This window comes from Danio rerio, chromosome 4, assembly GCF_049306965.1.
Source record: "Danio rerio strain Tuebingen ecotype United States chromosome 4, GRCz12tu, whole genome shotgun sequence".
NCBI classification, from domain to species: domain Eukaryota; kingdom Metazoa; phylum Chordata; class Actinopteri; order Cypriniformes; family Danionidae; genus Danio; species Danio rerio.
This window is the reverse complement of record NC_133179.1, coordinates 38,750,025-38,767,224: the sequence shown is the minus strand read 5'-3', so window position 1 is coordinate 38,767,224 and position 17,200 is coordinate 38,750,025. Positions and strand designations below refer to the sequence as shown.

The 17,200-nt window shown below is 37.5% G+C and overlaps 1 protein-coding gene, 2 long non-coding RNA genes and 2 other non-coding genes across 7 annotated transcripts in view; 4 read left to right on the top strand and 1 right to left on the bottom strand.

Annotated features, from left to right (window-relative positions):
• The window catches only part of LOC141381781 (uncharacterized), a 157,920-nt gene extending 155,602 nt beyond the window's left edge, over positions 1-2,318 (bottom strand). Inside the window, exon 1 of the long non-coding RNA XR_012402436.1 lies at positions 2,138-2,318. This is a non-coding gene — a long non-coding RNA (uncharacterized lncRNA). The remainder of the gene's footprint in view (positions 1-2,137) is intronic.
• Positions 1-17,200, top strand: part of LOC141381752 (uncharacterized) — a 537,547-nt gene that overhangs the window by 437,177 nt on the left and 83,170 nt on the right. Inside the window, exon 1 of one of the 2 annotated variants that reach the window (XR_012402405.1) lies at positions 14,245-14,269. The exons of the other annotated variant lie outside the window; for it this stretch is intronic. This is a non-coding gene — a long non-coding RNA (uncharacterized lncRNA). Of the gene's footprint in view, positions 1-14,244; positions 14,270-17,200 lie in introns of those variants that run through there. 2 annotated transcript variants of the gene reach the window in all.
• On the top strand, positions 1,653-11,835 carry LOC796940 (uncharacterized). 2 transcript variants are annotated; one of them, XM_068219929.2, is made up of 3 exons: positions 1,653-1,708; positions 2,238-2,387; positions 9,297-11,835. In XM_068219929.2, the coding sequence occupies exons 2-3, from the start codon at positions 2,303-2,305 to the stop codon at positions 10,472-10,474; spliced, it is 1,263 nt and encodes a 420-aa protein (XP_068076030.1). In that variant the 5' UTR covers positions 1,653-1,708; positions 2,238-2,302; the 3' UTR covers positions 10,475-11,835. The 2 variants fall into 2 exon arrangements, with proteins under 2 accessions (XP_068076030.1, XP_073803769.1); XM_073947668.1 differs by having other exon boundaries at positions 1,656-1,911; positions 2,013-2,387.
• On the top strand, positions 14,884-14,957 carry trnan-guu (transfer RNA asparagine (anticodon GUU)). The gene has a single exon. It is a non-coding gene; the product is annotated as a tRNA-Asn (tRNA).
• trnan-guu (transfer RNA asparagine (anticodon GUU)) lies at positions 15,728-15,801 on the top strand. Its single transcript has one exon. It is a non-coding gene; the product is annotated as a tRNA-Asn (tRNA).

Genomic DNA, 17,200 nt, shown 5'->3' with positions numbered 1-17,200 from the left:
CTTAGATTTTGGATAAAAGGCTTGAAAAATAAATTGTGTCGCTTTGATAATTTATCTTTATAAATAGTTATTTAATTAATAAAATAAAAAACATATTTATGCTCTGCATGAAATAAAAGCTCCGCTGTGGCCTGACCCGCAGCGTGCGCATTTTGAGCAGAGGGGAAAGTCCAAATGCATGGAGGTTATTGATTATGCGCCCTGCGCGCCTCGCGTTTTGTCATTGCGCGCTTTGTGCGCTCCAGAGGAAAAGGATGTTACCTCAGTGGCGTCTTTCATTCTTCAATCAAATGAAAGCAGAGGCGAGGTTTCCTTAATTCCTTAGAGGTGACAGCAGTGTATTGTCAAGATGACTACGGTGAACTTTTTAATGACGGAATAGAGACTTGTGGTCGCTGTTTTAAGTCATCCAAAGTTGTAAGACTTTACAAATCTTGAATTTCATAATGTTATTTAAAAAATTCAATTATGAAAACATTGACAGCAACACTCGCGCACAAAATAGACCAGCTGATTCAGTTGTTACCTATAGTGACATTCAAAAGAGCACTGCGCTTCTTTTTTCTTGTCAACATAAAATGCATTGATGTGCGCCTTACGTCTCTGGAATGAAAAAGCGCGTTCGTTTTTATCGGCTTCTATGAGCAACACATATTTGTTAACTCGCAGGACAGTAACACGTGCAAACACACGTGCTTACATATGTTTTTTGCCAAAGAAGCAAAATGAAAGAAGAATATTCTGGCCACAGTTTAACACAGGAGTTGACGAACCAGCGCTGATCCTGGTCGTCTGTGCTGCCTGGAGCCGCGTCATAAACTCAACTAGGCATATTAATGATTTAGTGCAGACTACAATTAACAAACCACCCTTTTTCCATTTGGAAAATAACAGTTATTAATAGTTCTTATATACATTTTAAATAGCCTACATAGCCTCTACAAATCAAACAAAGACAAATATTTTATGATAACTTTGCACCAAACTGATGCTTTCATTTTACAGCTTATAAAACATGTATGCAAATTAATGCAGTATCACATGTAAATAACAAAATTGTTATATGCTTAGCCTATACTTTACAAAATGTATAGGTTCAAAGCCTTATGGTTCATTGTCATTATCTTTCAGGCAGCGCGCGCGCACATGAACCGCAAGTAAGGTTAATTCATAATCATAATTAAGACATAATCTTTAAACTAATGACTTCTATTAAAAATGTTGACAGGTTTGTAATATTATAACAGCGGAGCATTAATTGAATGCATTTTTTTCCATAAAGCAATCTATTTGAGGTAGCCATATAAGTCATGACTAGTTAAAAGAACTAAAACGTGTAGTAGTAATGAATACTTTTTACATGAAGGACACCTATTTTACCTATTTTTCTGTAAAGTTTCAGCTCCAAACACTCATTAGATTATTTGTTATACCTTTTAGAATGTTGAGATTTTTGCTTTAAACACTTAGTCTTAGTGGATTAAAAGTTTTTTTTAATTGTCTTAAATGTTTAGAGTAAAGGTTTTAATCAACTCCAAATACTGAATATATGTGCGTCTGTGAGAAAGTGGAAACGAAGGAGAAATGTATCAATAAGTCATGAATGCAACAGTAAGTGGCAAAAATGTTTTAAAAGACTTTTATTTTGGCGTGGCGTGTGACGTCATAAGCCTGCGCCGTTCAAGCGCTGTGATTCAACTGGAGAAAGGTTTGTTTTAAAGCGTTTACACTTATATAAACCGATTGATTAAAGTTTCAGTTTTTTTCATTCAGTGCTAAATTATGTACCTGCTGTTGACAATATTAGTACAGTACAATTGTTTGAATAAAGATAGGATAAACTTTTTGTCCTCAAGAGGAAATTTGTCTTGTGCAAAAAAAGTGCTACACATTGCTGTAAGCAGACAATAAGCTAAATAAAACAAACAAAACAATTAAGAACATACATAAAAAATAAAGTTTAAAAAAAGGTTACAGAAATGTGTGTAATAAGTTTAATAACTTTATTGAAGGTTTAATTTATTAAATAGTATATTGTCATTCCATTCTGAGTTTACAACTATATAAGAAATGGAGTAATGTTACTAGCTTTAATCAGGTCATTTGTTTGTGGCTATTGTTTCTTGCTCAAACTTACCTGATTTCTTATTGTTAATCACTCTCCTATAAAGAAACTGTTGAAGTAAGTGTTAAGAAGTTATTTTGTTTCTGTTCATTGTTTTTTTCATTTTAAACAGGATAAAGTGTCCAAACGCAGAGAAAAACTCCTGCTGAAGCGACTGATCTCCACACTGTTATAAAGATGGCGTTTATTAAAGTGGAGAGTGAAGATGTGAAGATTGAAGAAACATTCACAGTCAAACAGGAAGATCTGCAGGAACAAACAGGTTGGTTTTCATTCTCAAAGACCAACTCGGTCATTTTATCCTCATTCAGATATATTTTAATAGTAAGAATATTAAATTAAATCCATCTTGCAGCCCTGAGTGTGCTGCTTAGTTCTCCTAAATGCACATAAGCACTCATGAGCTATGTTTCCATCCAAAAATGCAAATTAACTTTATGCTTAAAACTGGATTTTTCCATTCAAATGAAATCAGCTCACTTTTATTGTCACATCATCAGCAGCACGTGTGCTATGATGAATGAAAAGCTTAGGTGCTGGCTCCAGACAGTACAAAATATAGACAGTTTAAATACAACAACAGTGCAAAATACAGACAGTGCAAATACAACGACAAAGAGTCAAAGCGAACAAAATCATCACTTCCTGATTAACTGGCGCCAAATATCAACAATAAAAATGGAATTTGCTGCGATAAGAGAAGCTGCATCAATATCTGCGTTTCCACTATCATGTCAAAGTGAGCGAGCCAAGGCTGGTCACGTTTCCACTATCACTTCCGCGGCCAAAGCGGGGCTTTCTCGGGGCCAGCGGCCGGCCGTTTTCAGCCCGCTGAATACCTTGGGCCAAAGAGGGCTAGCTGGGGTGGAGTGAAAGGAGAGGCAGACACTAGTTTTCCGATCACACATGAGTACATGCACCAAACAAATAACCAAATAAAAAAATAAGGGAAAGAAAACATCTAGCCTTTTAGGCTGGGGTCTTTTTGCATATGATCACCCTTATGTTTTCCTTTTAAATGTAAGGCTGTTGCATAAAATAATAAAGTTTTCATTTATAAGTGACTGTGCTGCATCCTCCTTGATGTTTCAATAACGCATAATAATCTTTACACCATATTTAAGACACAGCAGACAGTAAAGGTTTTTGAGAGTTTTTGTCAAGTTTAAAAGGTGTTTGTGCGTGTTTAGATGCCTGTATGTGAATGTGAGATCGAGCAAAAGAGCGCTCTCTTCACAGCTCTGTTGATGCTGCGAGCGGCTTCTGTTTTTATTTATTTTGAAGATAATACACAACATAAATACAACAGAAAGACATTCAACTCTACAAATTTCGTGTCCATTTTTGTAGACTCAAAAACAATAGTGTCATATCCTAATAAAATAGCCTAAGATATATTGAAATAATTTAAATAATTACAAATATCAGATATAATAAAATCACAAAAATAAATAAACCAATATGAAACAAATAAAATCTATTTATAATAATTTAGGTAGCCTATAAACAGTACATAAATCAAACCATTTTAAAGCCATATTAAACTTTCATTTTACAAAGGCCTATCTGAAAAAAAGATTTTAGATATTTTCTAAAACAATAAACACAGGAGGAGGTTTGAAATATTATTTATAAAGTATATGGATACGATCATATTAATCAAATCATGTAAACAGAGCATGTTATGGGTGAGTGAAAGCAGAAACTAGGCTACCTTTTTATCTGTCATGCATGCATTATCCGCCTGATTCCCGCTGAAGTGGGCGGGTTGTGTGACGTTTGATTCGGGGGACGTTCTGGGGACGGGGTTTGCATGACACGCTGCGAGGTACTAGCCCGACAGTGGAAACGCGACATGATTTCTGCCTCACTGCTCAACCCCCCCTTGTGATTGGCCCGGCCCTGCCCGATAAAAGCCCTGGCTTGCACATGCCCGACAGTGGAAATGCGGCTAATCTTTTCTTCATCTAATAAATGACTTGCGCCTCAGAGGGTAATCCTGAAACGCAGTGAACGCGTAGTGCCGTTTAAAGGTGTCAGACGTGAAGATGCTCTTAATTCTGGAGGTCTTGAATAATATAATAACACTAATATTTAAACTGTAAGGCGTTTAAGAATGACCAAAACAAGAGTTCAGATGTTTAATAATGTACTGAGCCGGCTGGTTTGTCCATTCATACACATTTGTATCATCACATGATCTCTTATAACAAAATCACATGACCTTTTTTAATGCACATACTGGAGTTTGTATCGTGTTTTCCATCGTGATTTTTCATCTTTTCTTATCGAATAAAACGTTTATTCTACTCAGTTATGTGCATACGTTGTTTTTTTTTTTTTTTTTGCATCATGGTGTTTCCATAAACCGTTTTTTTATGTGCATAAAAATAGGTGGATGGAAACATAACTATTGAAAGACAGGAATGAGTTTCTCTCTTGTTACTTGTTCTCGTGTCTTTTGTCATTATTTTATTTATTATTAGTCTCCCATTTTCTCTACCTTCTCAAGGCTATTGCTTTTCTTGTTCTCCTACTGTTTGTAAAGTGTCCTTGAGCACCAGCGCTATATAAAATAAATTAAAACAACTAATAATAAAAAAAAACTTAAACTGAGCTGAAGATATTTGACCTACAGTATTCTCATAGAAGATATCTGCTATTATGGTGATAGTGTTGGCTTAGTATTCTCCATTTGCATATGTCACATTGATCCAAATTAACTTTTTTCATCGACCTCTTTATTGGTTTTAACTTGTTTCTAGTAGTTGTCACTAGTTCTCACAGATAGTATTAGAGTTAGAATTACATCATTATTATAATAACTAATTATCAGGGCTATTGTGTTTAAACAGGGTTTCTGCGGGGTCTTAAAATGTCTTAAATTCCAAAATCAAAATTTTCGGCCTTAAAAAGTCTTAAATTTACTGAAATATTGTGTTGTAGGTCTTTAATCTTTTTTAAACAAGTCTTCATTTTCCTTTTTTATGTTTTGCTACCTAATCTGGCCAAAACCCACACAATCACCAACAATCCATCTCAATAAAACTTTCAACTTTTTATTCAAAAAGGTCATTTTAACTGTATTTATTTTAATGGTTTAATAATTTTCCTTACAATAACATTTGTTTAAACTCGCTCCATGTATTTACTGCTCAAGACATCGAGGACAGATTGTTGTGTAGATTTTAGTTTGTTATAGTTTTTAAAACATTTAAAACATTTGTTCATTTTTTATTATTTTTAATGAAAGTTTATTTAGGAAAAAAGTGTGTGGATATAAGTAAAGCTTGCATGTTATTACACACAATTTAAAATCTTTTGCTAAGAAATATCTATAATATATATTTTTAATTTATTTATTATTGTATTATTAAATGTATTAAATTATCAAATTTTTTTAATAAGGCAAATTAAAATGTTTTTCATCTGGGCTATTTGAAAAAATTCCTTAGACTTTAGCGCTTTATGAGTCTAAAATTCTCATAATGGTCTTAAAAATGTCTTTAAAAGTCTTACATTTAACTTAGTGAAACCTGCAGAAACTCTGTTTTAAAGTATGTAAAAAAAAACATGGATGCCCCAATATTAAATATGCTAAATGAAATGGACACAAAAATAATTAATTATTATAAAACATTGTACAGTATTCTAAACTATATGATGTTGCTGCAGGGTGACATGAGACTAAATGACTATTGTGGAACAATAACGTTTAACATTGCGCTGACTACAACTGGCCAACAAACTAGTCTAAAAATGACTTTTGCTGCTTAAGAAATGAATTACAGCATGCTGATGATATGCAAACATTTGAGTGTAAAGTTTGTCAGTATTTACCATATTCTTCATGTACCAGCAGGTGCCACCATTGGAATCTTTTTGCTTGAGACTTTTGTTAAAGAATACATTTTTAGATCCTAAAAACAATGTTGTGCTGCTGAGGCATGGGACGATAACCGTTTTCAAGGTTTTTTCAACGCAGTTTGAAAAAAGTCGAGGTTTTAAAACCGCCAATATTTTTTGCTGTACCGTTCATCGCTATATGTAAGTTTTTTTTTACATTTTGTTTTAAGATTTTCAGGACAACAGTATCTCCAGCAGAAAAAGATCTCCAAAGATGCCATTTTAAATTGTAAAGAAATCTGTGTTTATGAAACAAATGAAGACAACAGAAGTCAAGTATTCAATTGAGTGATTTAAGCCTGGTTTATACTTCTGCGTCAAGTGACTGGCGTAACTCACGGCGCAGGCAACGAGCGCAGCTGTGCATTTATACTTCTGCGCGCTGTCTCTGTTGGTCTGCATTAACACTTCCGAAACGCTAGTTGGCAGTGAGGTGTAAATGTTCCTCTGTGTCGAGTTTCTTCGCTTCTGTTTTGCTTTTCCTGAACACTTCCTGGTTGTACAAGTGACTCAAACTCGCTCATTTTGAGGCAGGAACCGGCGGACGTGCAACAACTTTAACTATGAGGTAAACACGAAACAAAACTTTCCATCCGGAGCTCCTTCAGGGTACTCCACACTTGTAAACAATCGCTCGCGCCGTTCGCGCGGCTCTTGGTCCCGCCCAGACTCGTCAGTGCTACAAAGCCGACCAATCACAGAGCTTGCGCTACGCGTTGTTGCGACGTGTAGTTACATTTTTTGAGAGGTGCACGTCAGTGACGCCGACGGCCACGGCGAAGGGCTATGCGTCAGCGATGTAGCATATGCCGGCGTTTGACGCAGAAGTATAAATCAGCCTTTAGCCTGACATGTTTATTGCTCCAAAATACTTTAAAAGTTTCTCAAAAGAAAATGTTTTGTCTTCAAAGAGGAAAAAGTGTTTTTTTTTTTTTTTACCCAGACATTTAAAAGAATATATTTAAGAGGAGTAATCGCAGTACCTTGAAACTGTGATATTTTTTTATTCAAGGTTATCATACTGTCAGAATCTTATACTGGCCCATGCCTAATGCTGCTTATTGTAGCAAAGTCATATTTTCTTATTTTATTGTTTTTTTTTTGTATGTATAGTCATAAACACACTTGTTTGCAGAGCAAGAGAGCCTGTCTCTGAAAGAGAGTTTTCTGTCGGTCTCCTCCCCTTTTTAAAAGATAAAGCGGCATTTCTCACTTAGCCTTACATATTGTGCTTTTTGGATGGGCTATGAGCATAAAAAATTGGTTGATTGAAACGTCACGATGCACATAACCTTTGAAATATAAGCATAAAGAAACATGCGCATAACTGAGTAGGACAAACTTTTTATTCGATAAGAGCAGATAAACTCACGTAAACAACGCAAGCACTTTTACTGAACAAATTCCAGTATGTGTGTTTAAAAAGGTTTGTTATAAGAGATCATATGATGATGAAAATGTGTGTGAATGCACAAACCAGCAGGCTGAGAACATTATAAACATCTGAAATGTTGTTTTGGTCATTCTAAAACACCTGAACTGTTTCAGTATTCATGTTATTATATTATTAATGACCTCCAGAGCATCTGTTCTCTGCGTCTCATTGCTTCAATCGCCAACATGTGTTCATTGTGTGCCAGCATTGTCCTCTGAGCTGTCATTTAAATAAAAGATTCATGTAGCTTTTTCTACCGCAGTAAATTCTGTTTTTACTGTTCTTAATTGGGGCCTGTTAATCAGGAAGTGACGATTTTGTTCTCTTTGATGCATTGGATGGAAACGCAGCTTTATTTGCACATCTTTTATGTGACATCCCAGTTTTGCGCATAAATTTAATTCGCTTTTTTGGATGGAAACGTAGCTATTGCCTACATTTCAGTTACACAAAGAACAAAGTCACATAGCAGAATAGCTAGTCCTTTCTTAATGAATAATTAGCTTAAATTCACTGACCTTTGACGGACATGTACTGTAACTAGATTAATGGGATTATTACTCGTTCTAAAAAGATTTTTTAGTCCTGCTTACATTCTAAATGTCAAATCAACCTCTACCACTTGATAGGGCTGTGCAATTAATCGAAAATCTGGTTTCAATTTCGATTTTGGCTTCTAATGATTATGAAAAACCATTAATCGAGATAAAAGATTATTCCATCATATACTACACACACCTAACGCCATCTTAATCTGAGCGCTTTAATGGTCAAATGCATGCAAATTTGGGTCAGAGTGCTGTGTTTAGTGAATATTCATATTAACTCTTATTTGTGTAATAAACAAACAAGTTGAGAATCAAAAGACATGTGAAAGAGAAACCATATCAGAGCCGCACTTTTCTTAAAGTGACAGTGCGCAATATTCCTGCTGCCTACTGTTTTTTGCATTAATCAAACAACAAAAGGAGAAAATCCCTCTCTGCTCTTGACTGAAAGACTTTTGTAGCTCTAATGTTTTTCTGAAATTGAAAACTCTGAGTATTTTATCTCTCGGTAAATCAACTCAGAGTTCAAGTTTAAACTCTGAGTTGGTTGAACCTCCTTACTGAAACAGGCCCCAGGTCATCATGACATGATTGACAATTGTCGCTGTTTGTCATTATACACTGTTTATCCTGAAAGCTGATGCTGAGTATTCTTAGGGCTTTTCACACTTCAAATTGTTAACCCTGGGTCATTCTAACCCTGGATAAATTCTGGGTTATTTTTAGTCACCTTCCACACTGCTCATGCTATACATGGGTTTAAAAAATAATCCTGGGTGTTCATTAACAGACAGTTCACATTTGTAAACCCTGGGTTATCATTATTATTTTGTATATTTAAAGTCACAGGCACAAAAAGAGCTTGGTTTTCCTCTGACCCCCAAAATTAATTATTCTACAAGTTATATGATCTGATTTTGAGCTGAAACCTCAGACACAATCTGGGAACACCAAAGACTTATTTTACATCTTGTAAAAAATGGGTAATTGTAGGAACCTTTTAAAGGGATAGTTAATGCAGAAATGAAAATAGCCTCACCATTTACTCTTCCTCATGTGGTTTTAAACATTTATGAGTTTCTTAATCCTGTTGAACACAAAAGAAGATATTAAAAAAAGAAGAAAAAAAACCTACTGGCTTACTGTGTTCCACAATAAAGGAAATGTCTAAAACTACATGACGGAGAGTAAATGGTAAGGTCATTTTCATTTGTGGGTGAAACATCCATTTCTTGCTTGTCACTTTGAGCCTTCATACTAAAGCTAATTTTTTTTTTTTTAGATCTGATGGTGCTGAAAGAAGAGACTCATGGAAAAAATGAAATAGATGAGAAACAGCAGTTTGAGAAACCCCAAGAAATAATGACTGATGAAAAACCCACACTGACTAAAAAGACTTCATCACACGGAAGACCTCGGAAATCCAAATCTGGGTGTAATTTCAGCTGTAAACAGTGTAGTAAGAGTTTCAGTCAGAAGTCAAAGCTTGATGTTCACATGAGAGTTCACACTAGGGAGCAACCTTACACCTGCGAACAGTGTGGAAAGAGTTTTGGTCAAAAACAAGGCTTTAAAGCCCACATGAAAATTCACTCTGGAGAGAGGAAGTTCACATGCCAAGAGTGTGAAAAAAGCTTTTATCATTCTGGAAACTTTGCAGCACACATGAGAATTCACACTGGGGAGAAGCCTTTCAGCTGTAAGCAGTGTGGAAAGAGTTTCTGTCATAAGCCAAACCTTGATGTTCACATGAGAGTTCACACAGGGGAGAAACCTTACACCTGTGAACAGTGTGGAAAGAGTTTTGGTCAAAAACAAAGCTTTAATACTCACATGAGAATTCACACTGGAAAGAGGCCGTGCACATGCCAACAGTGTGAAAAAAGCTTCTATAATGCAAGAAGCCTTGCAGCACACATGAGAACTCACACTGGAGAGAGGCCTTTTAGCTGTATACTTTGTGGAAAGAGTTTCAGTCTAAAGCTGACCCTGATTGCTCACATGAGAGTTCACACTAGGGAGAAACCTCACATCTGCGAACAGTGTGGAAAGAGTTTTGGTCAAAAACAAGACCTTGACATCCACATGAGGATTCACACTGGAGAGAAACCTTACACATGCACAGAGTGTGGTAAAAGTTTTCCACATATAAGCTCACTCAAACACCACATTAGAACTCACACCGGAGAGAAGCCGTTTACATGTGCTCAGTGTGGAAAGAGCTTCACAACCAAAACTAGCCTCAAGAACCACATGGATGGTCACACTGGAACCATAGTGTTCACATGTGATCAGTGTGGAAAGAGTCTCACACGGAAAGACTCCATTAAGAAACACATGAAGATGCACTCAAGAGAGGATCCTTTTAGATGCAGTGAATGTGGAAAGGGCTTTAAAAGTAAAAGAAGCCTCAACACTCACATGAAGCTTCACAATGGAGAGCAGAATCCTCAACATTGAGGCCTTGTCCACACAAACACGGGTATATTCAAAACGGCAGCTTGTTCATGTAGTTTGTCTGTTCATTCAAGTGAAGATTATTTATAAACTACTTTCGAGAGGATCACATGCTTATGATTGTCAACGGCTGGTCCAGCATTAGCTAAAACATGATTCACCAATCAGATGATTCCTGACTCACTATAGATAACCAGAACACAAAGCTGCGGTCACACTAGACTTTGAGATTGTGAAATTCTGCCATACGGCGCTGTGGAAAGGGGCGGTATCAAACAAGATTTTTAGAAATTAAAAAAGTGAGCAATTGCTCCATGGTTTAAATTTCTGTCCAGAGAGGTCATGTTTTGATCCTCGATTGGTCTCACGCAGTCAAGTGATGCGATTTCGCAGGTCAGAGTTCACCAAGCATGAACTTTGCACCTCAGCAACCGGTGAAACTTGACGCATGACCCTGTTTCTAGTCTGACGCATTCGTGTGCGTATGAATGGAAGTCTATGGGAGGAAAAGCCCAGTGTGACCGTAGCTTAACTCAGTTATCCTTGTCTTGAAGAATCCCTCTCCCACCCTTACTTCCCCCCCTTTCTAGATTGGGCAACACAGCAGCCAATGATTAGCCAGTGGTTAGCAATGTTGCCTCACAGTAAGAATGTCGCAGGTTAAAGTCGCTGCTAACCAGTTGACTTTTTGTGCAGAGTTTGCTCATTCTCCCTGTGCTCGCGTGGATTTCCCCTGGTTTTCTCCCACAGTCCAAAAACACACAACCTAAGTAAACTGAACATTAAATTGGCACCATAGTCGAGCTCTTAGTAAGTCTTATATCTCCCTTTAGCCGATCTACCTGAGCTCACACTCCCCTCTCGTCCTGCTAACGGGAGGGAGCCCAGGGCTTGAGGATCTTATAAGCTTTGGTCTCTCCCGGGACAGCATGCCAAACAAGTGTGAACTCTTGAATGCATATCAAGTTACTGATAATGAAACCCTTTGAACACCTGAAAATTTAAACTCAACTGAAGAGGGATGAAGATTTTGCCAGCTGTTTTGTAGTGTAGATCAGGGGTCACAGCCCAGTACCAGGTTGTGAGAGTTGCTATCGGGCTGCAAGAAGGCAAAATAACTCTATATGTTGATATATTGTATTGGCTTGTTTCATATGCAACAAGTATCTGCTTCTGATAAGGTGTGAACCAAATAACCTACAGGAACTCAAGAGATGTGACCCAACCAAAGCAGTTGGGTAATCTCCAGGGGGGTTTCATCAGTGTCTCACAGACTGTACTTTGGTTTAAGTTACTTGAAGATGGACAAGTTAACATCAACTAACATTGTTAACATTGTCTTCAATAAAGTCTTCTCCCTTTAAGAACTTTGGTCAGCTTACTTATTTTATGCATTAGTCATCTATACATTGGCGAGCCACCCAAGAACGGTTAAGCCAAATACAGTAAAATCTGAAAATGTGCTTAAACTTATTATGAACCGATCACCATATTTGTGCAGGGTTCCACACAATTCTTTCATGTTGTCACAACACAAATTAAGTTAACTTAACACTTTTAAAAAATGTATGTCGACTGAACATTAAGTTGTCCCAATGAAATCTCAATAATTGTGTTATTTCAGCACATTTTAATTAAGTAGTTTGAACAAGTAAAAAAAAAAAAAATTTTCTGTATAATGGAGATGAGATTTTTTCGGCACATTTTTAAACATAATAGTTTTAATAACTAATCTCTAATAACTGATTTATTTTATGTTTGACATGATGACAGTAAATTAGACAAGTTATTGTATAAGGATGGTTTGTTCTGTAGACTATTGGGGAAAAAAATAGCTTAAAGGGGCTAATGGTTTTGTCTTTAAAATGGTTTAAGTATAAAGTTTAGAATAAAAAACAGCTTTTATTCGAGCTGAAATAAAACAAATAATACTTTCTCCAGAAGAAAAGAGAAAGAGCCTTTTTTTTAGCCTAATATGAGTTTATGAATCTTAAAGTCACACTTTAAAAGAAACTCCATACCACCAACTTTTTTAAAATAAGATTTGGGATTATATACTACATCTAATTTTTATGTTTTTATTAATTTTTTTTTTTTTAAATGTTCAAAAAATATGCAAACCAAGTAGGCATTACATGCATAAACAAGGAAGAAGTAATACAATTACAATAATAGGCAGACACAAATATAGGAAAAAAATTGCGTATAGTAGTGACACTTGTATTTTCCGTAAAAAAGTAAATAAATACAAATTAAATTAATAATAAAACAAATATATTAGAAAAGTTTATGCAATATATGTATACATACACACACACAGTACTGTGCGCTGGTCAGTTGGCATTTCTGTTTGGAGTTTGCATGTTCTCCCAGTGTTCGCGTGGGTTTCCTCTGGGTGCTCTGGTTTTCCCCACAATCGAAAAAACATGTGGTACAGGTGAATTGGGTAAGCTAAATTGTCTACTATATGCAAGAAAAAGAGAAAGGGGGTGTTTTAATAGGTTTAGATCTGGAGAAGGCTTTTGACAGGGTAGAGCATGATTTTTTATTTGCAGGTCTTAAGGAGTTTGGTTTTGGGGAAAATGTTAGAAAATGGATTCAAATTTTTTTATACAGATATTTTAACTTGTATTAAATGTATTTTTTTAACAGAATGTCTTCAACCAACTAGATCAATAAGGCAAGGATGTCCATTGTCTGCTTTATTATACACACTGGTAGCTGAGCCACTGGGATTGGCAATAAAATCAGATAGAAGCATTAAAGGGATACAAATAGAAAACAATGACAACAGAGAAGCTGTGTATCAATACGCTGATGATCCTACATCGTTGGGGATTTTAGAGCGATATTGTAAAGCATCAGGAGCTAAGGTTAATGTTGGAAAAAGTTTGAGCATGAGGGTGGAAAGAGTAAAAGAAATAACACAACATATACCCTTTAAAGAAGAAAAGGAACATACAAAATGTTGAGAATTTGGGTAGGGATGGATTCTAATAAAGCAGATATTTTAAATTGGGAGAGAGTTTTAAATGGAATTAAGAAAAGACTGAGATTTTGGAAAGCTAGAAATATGACGTTAAAAGGAAAGTATTCATCCTAAATGATTTAATGTTGTCAAAGGTCTGGTATGTGTTAAGTGTAACTGCGTTGCCTGAAGTATACTATGAAAAAATAAATGATGTAGTTTTAAAGTTTTTGTGGGGAAATGGAAGAGCCAAGATAGCTTATTATACTTTGATTGGGGAGGTAAAAGAAGGAGGTCTGGGACTTTTGGATAGTTTTTTAAAAATGAAAACAATAACAATTAAGATTATTCAAAGATTTTTGGAAGGGAAAATGGGTGTGATTTGGAAAAGTGTGTTGGATTATTATTTGAAGAAATGTGGACATTTTAATATGGGATGTAATGTTTTATTGATGAAGATGAAGAAACGGATGATAGCAGGTCTGCCAAAATTTTATGTTGAGGTCTAAGAATCATGAGAGGGATTTTTAGAAAATGTGTTGATTATACCAAAAGCAAGGGCGCAGATTCTAGAACAACCACTTTTACTGAATTCAACAATTTTAAGTGAAGGAAATGTTTTATATTTAAGGGAATGGTGGGACGGAGGATTAAGACAAGTTAAAGATGTATTATATGAAGTAATAAAAGGATTTGTACCATTAAAAGTAATTGTGGAGGATGGGTATAAAAATGTTGTTAAAGCAAAATTACAAAGACAATGTCATGAGTTGAAAAAAGCAATACCAAAAGACTGCATTGTAATAATTGAAAAAAAAAAAAAAAAAAAAGTTGAGCGATGAAGATGAATTACTAGAGACCTATTTTAAGAAGAAAAATGGAGAGATCAATGAGCTTATGTATAGTTAAGAGTTTTTACGCTATTTTTAGATAAAAGGCTTTTGTAAGACCTATAGCACTCAACTAATTAACAAAATTTTAATTATTTATTGAGACATATTCGCATATTAATATAAATGAGTAAATAAATAAAATGAATAGTATAAATGAATAAAATGGGTATTAAACAAGATATAATGACGGTTGGTGATTCGAGCCCACCCACTGATGAATTACGCACTTTGCTGCCTTGCAACTGCTAACATGTGCACTGGACATAGATCCTGGGCCACATTCTGTCCAGCGTTACAAGATGAAATCAGGATTTAGTAGAACATTGTCACGGGTAAGGAAGGTCTAGTTCCAGTGGGGACTCCTCATCCGCCTGGCTAGTTCAGTCGGTAGAGCATGAGACTCTTAATGTTAGGGTCGTGGGTTCGAGCCCCACGTTGGGCGTTTCTGTTATTTTTTCTCTCTATCTCAGCAAACTTACATTAGCATTCGTATAGCAGACCTTTTGAGACAAAGTTCCGCGTTTCTACCACTGTAGGTGACCTTTCACTAAGTCTCTGTGGTGCAATCGGTTAGCGCGTTCGGCTGTTAACTGAAAGGTTGGTGGTTCAAGCCCACCCAGGGACGGATCAAGCATTTTGCTGCCTTGTAACTGCTAACACGTGCACTGGACATAGATCCTGGGCCACATTCTGTCCAGCGTTACAAGATGAAATCAGGATTTAGCAGAAGATTTTCACGGGTAGGGAAGGTATTACTGTAAACGGTTTCTGGTTCCTAAAAGAGCTTTTCATCATCCCCGCTAGCTCAGTCGATAGAGCATGAGACTCCTAATCTCAGCGTCGTGGGTTAGAGCCCCACATTGGGCGTTTCTGTTACCTCTCTTTCTCTCAGTAAACTATCATTAGGGTTCATATAGCAGACCTTTTGAAACAAAGTTCCGGGTTTCTACCACTGTAGGTGACCTTTCACTAAGTCTCTGTGGCGCATCAGTTAGCGTGTTAAGCTGTTAACTGAAAGGTTGGTGGTTCAAGCCCACCCAGGGACGGATTAAGCATTTTGCTGCCTTGTAACTGCTAGTACGTGCACTGGATATAGATCCTGGGCCACATTCTGTCCAGCTTTACAAGATGAAATCAGGATTTAGCAGAACATTGTCACGGGTAGGGAAGGTATTATTGTAAACAGTGTTTAGCTCTTACACGTCCATCTCATCAGCCTGGCTAGCTCAGTCGGTAGAGTATGAGACTCTTAATGTCAGGGTCGTGGGTTCGAGCCCCACGTTGGGCGTTCCTGTTACTTTTCTCTCTCTCTCCCAGCAAACTTACATTAGGTTCATGTAGCAGACTTTGAGACAAAGTTCTGACTTTCTACCACTGTAGTTGACCTTTCACTAAGTCTCTGTGGCGCAATCGGTTAGCGCGTTCGGCTGTTAACTGAAAGGTTGGTGGTTCAAGCCCACCCAGGGACGAATTAGGCATTTTGCTGCCTTGCAACTGCTAACACGTGCACTGGACATAGATCCTGGGCCACATTCTGTCCAGCGTTACAAGATGAAATCAGGATTTAGCAGAACATTGTCATGGGTAGGAAGGTATTACTGTAAAGAGTGTTTAGCTCTTAAAAGTTCATCTCATCAGCCCAGTGAGATGCTCAGTCGGTAGAGCATAACTCTTAATGTCAGGGTCGTGGGTTCGAGCCCCACGTTGGGCGTTCCTGTTACTTTTCTCTCTCTCTCCCAGCAAACTTACATTAGGGTTCATGTAGCAGACTTTGAGACAAAGTTCCGCATTTCTACCACTGTAGGTGATGTTTCACTAAGTCTCTGTGGCGCAATCGGTTAGCGCGCTCGGCTGTTAACCGAAAGGTTGGTTGTTCAAGCCCACCCAGGGACGAATTAGGCATTTTGCTGCCTTGCAACTGCTAACATGTGCACTGGACATAGATCCTGGGCCACATTCTGTCCAGCGTTAAAAGATGAAATCAGGATTTACCAGAAGATTGTCACGGGTAGGGAAGGTATTACTGTAAACAGTTACTGGTTCCTAAAAGAGCTTCTCGTCAGCACGTTCGGCTGTTAACTGAAAGGTTGGTGGTTCAAGCCCACCCAGGGACGAATTAGGCATTTTGCTGCCTTGCAACTGCTAACACGTGCACTGGACATAGATCCTGGGCCACATTCTGTCCAGCGTTACAAGATGAAATCAGGATTTAGCAGAACATTGTCATGGGTAGGAAGGTATTACTGTAAACGGTTTCTAGCTCCTAAAAGAGCTTCTTGTCAGCCCCGCTAGCTCAGTCGATAGAGCATAAGACTCTTAATCTCAGCGTCGTGGGTTAGAGCCCCACATTGGGCGTTTCTGTTACCTCTCTTTCTCTCAGCAAACTATCATTAAGCAGGTCGCACACCAGAAGCGCCGCTCGGCGGCGCGCCGCGCAGCGCCACGCAGCGCCATGTATTTTAGAATTCTAAACATAGGTTTCTATCAGGATACACACACCGGCGCCGCAAGTCGGCGGCGCCCGGCGACGGCTCAGGGCGCAGTTCATTTTTCAGCCGCGCCACAGAGCGCCATCTGATTAGTTTCATGTTAAATATCATTCGAATGTGCGCGTCTGGTGTGTGATACTTTAAACTGTCATGTACGAGCCGTGTCGCGGCGCCGAGCGGCGCTTCTGGTGTGCGACCTGCTTTAGGGTTCATATAGCAGACCTTTTGAGACAAAGTTCCGCGTTTCTACCACTGTAGGTGACCTTTCACTAAGTCTCTGTGGCGCAATCGTTTAGCGTGTTCGGCTGTTAACTGAAAGGTTGGTGGTTCAAGCCCACCCAGGGACGAATTAGGCATTTTGCTGCCTTGTAACTGCTAA

Coding starts and splice junctions, on each gene's coding strand:
- LOC796940 (XM_068219929.2), top strand. CDS start 2,303: ATGGCGTTTATTAAAGTGGAGAGTGAAGATGTGAAGATTGAAGAAACA. Junction 2,388..9,296: donor AGATCTGCAGGAACAAACAG/GTTGGTTTTCAT, acceptor TTTTTTTTTTAG/ATCTGATGGTGCTGAAAGAA.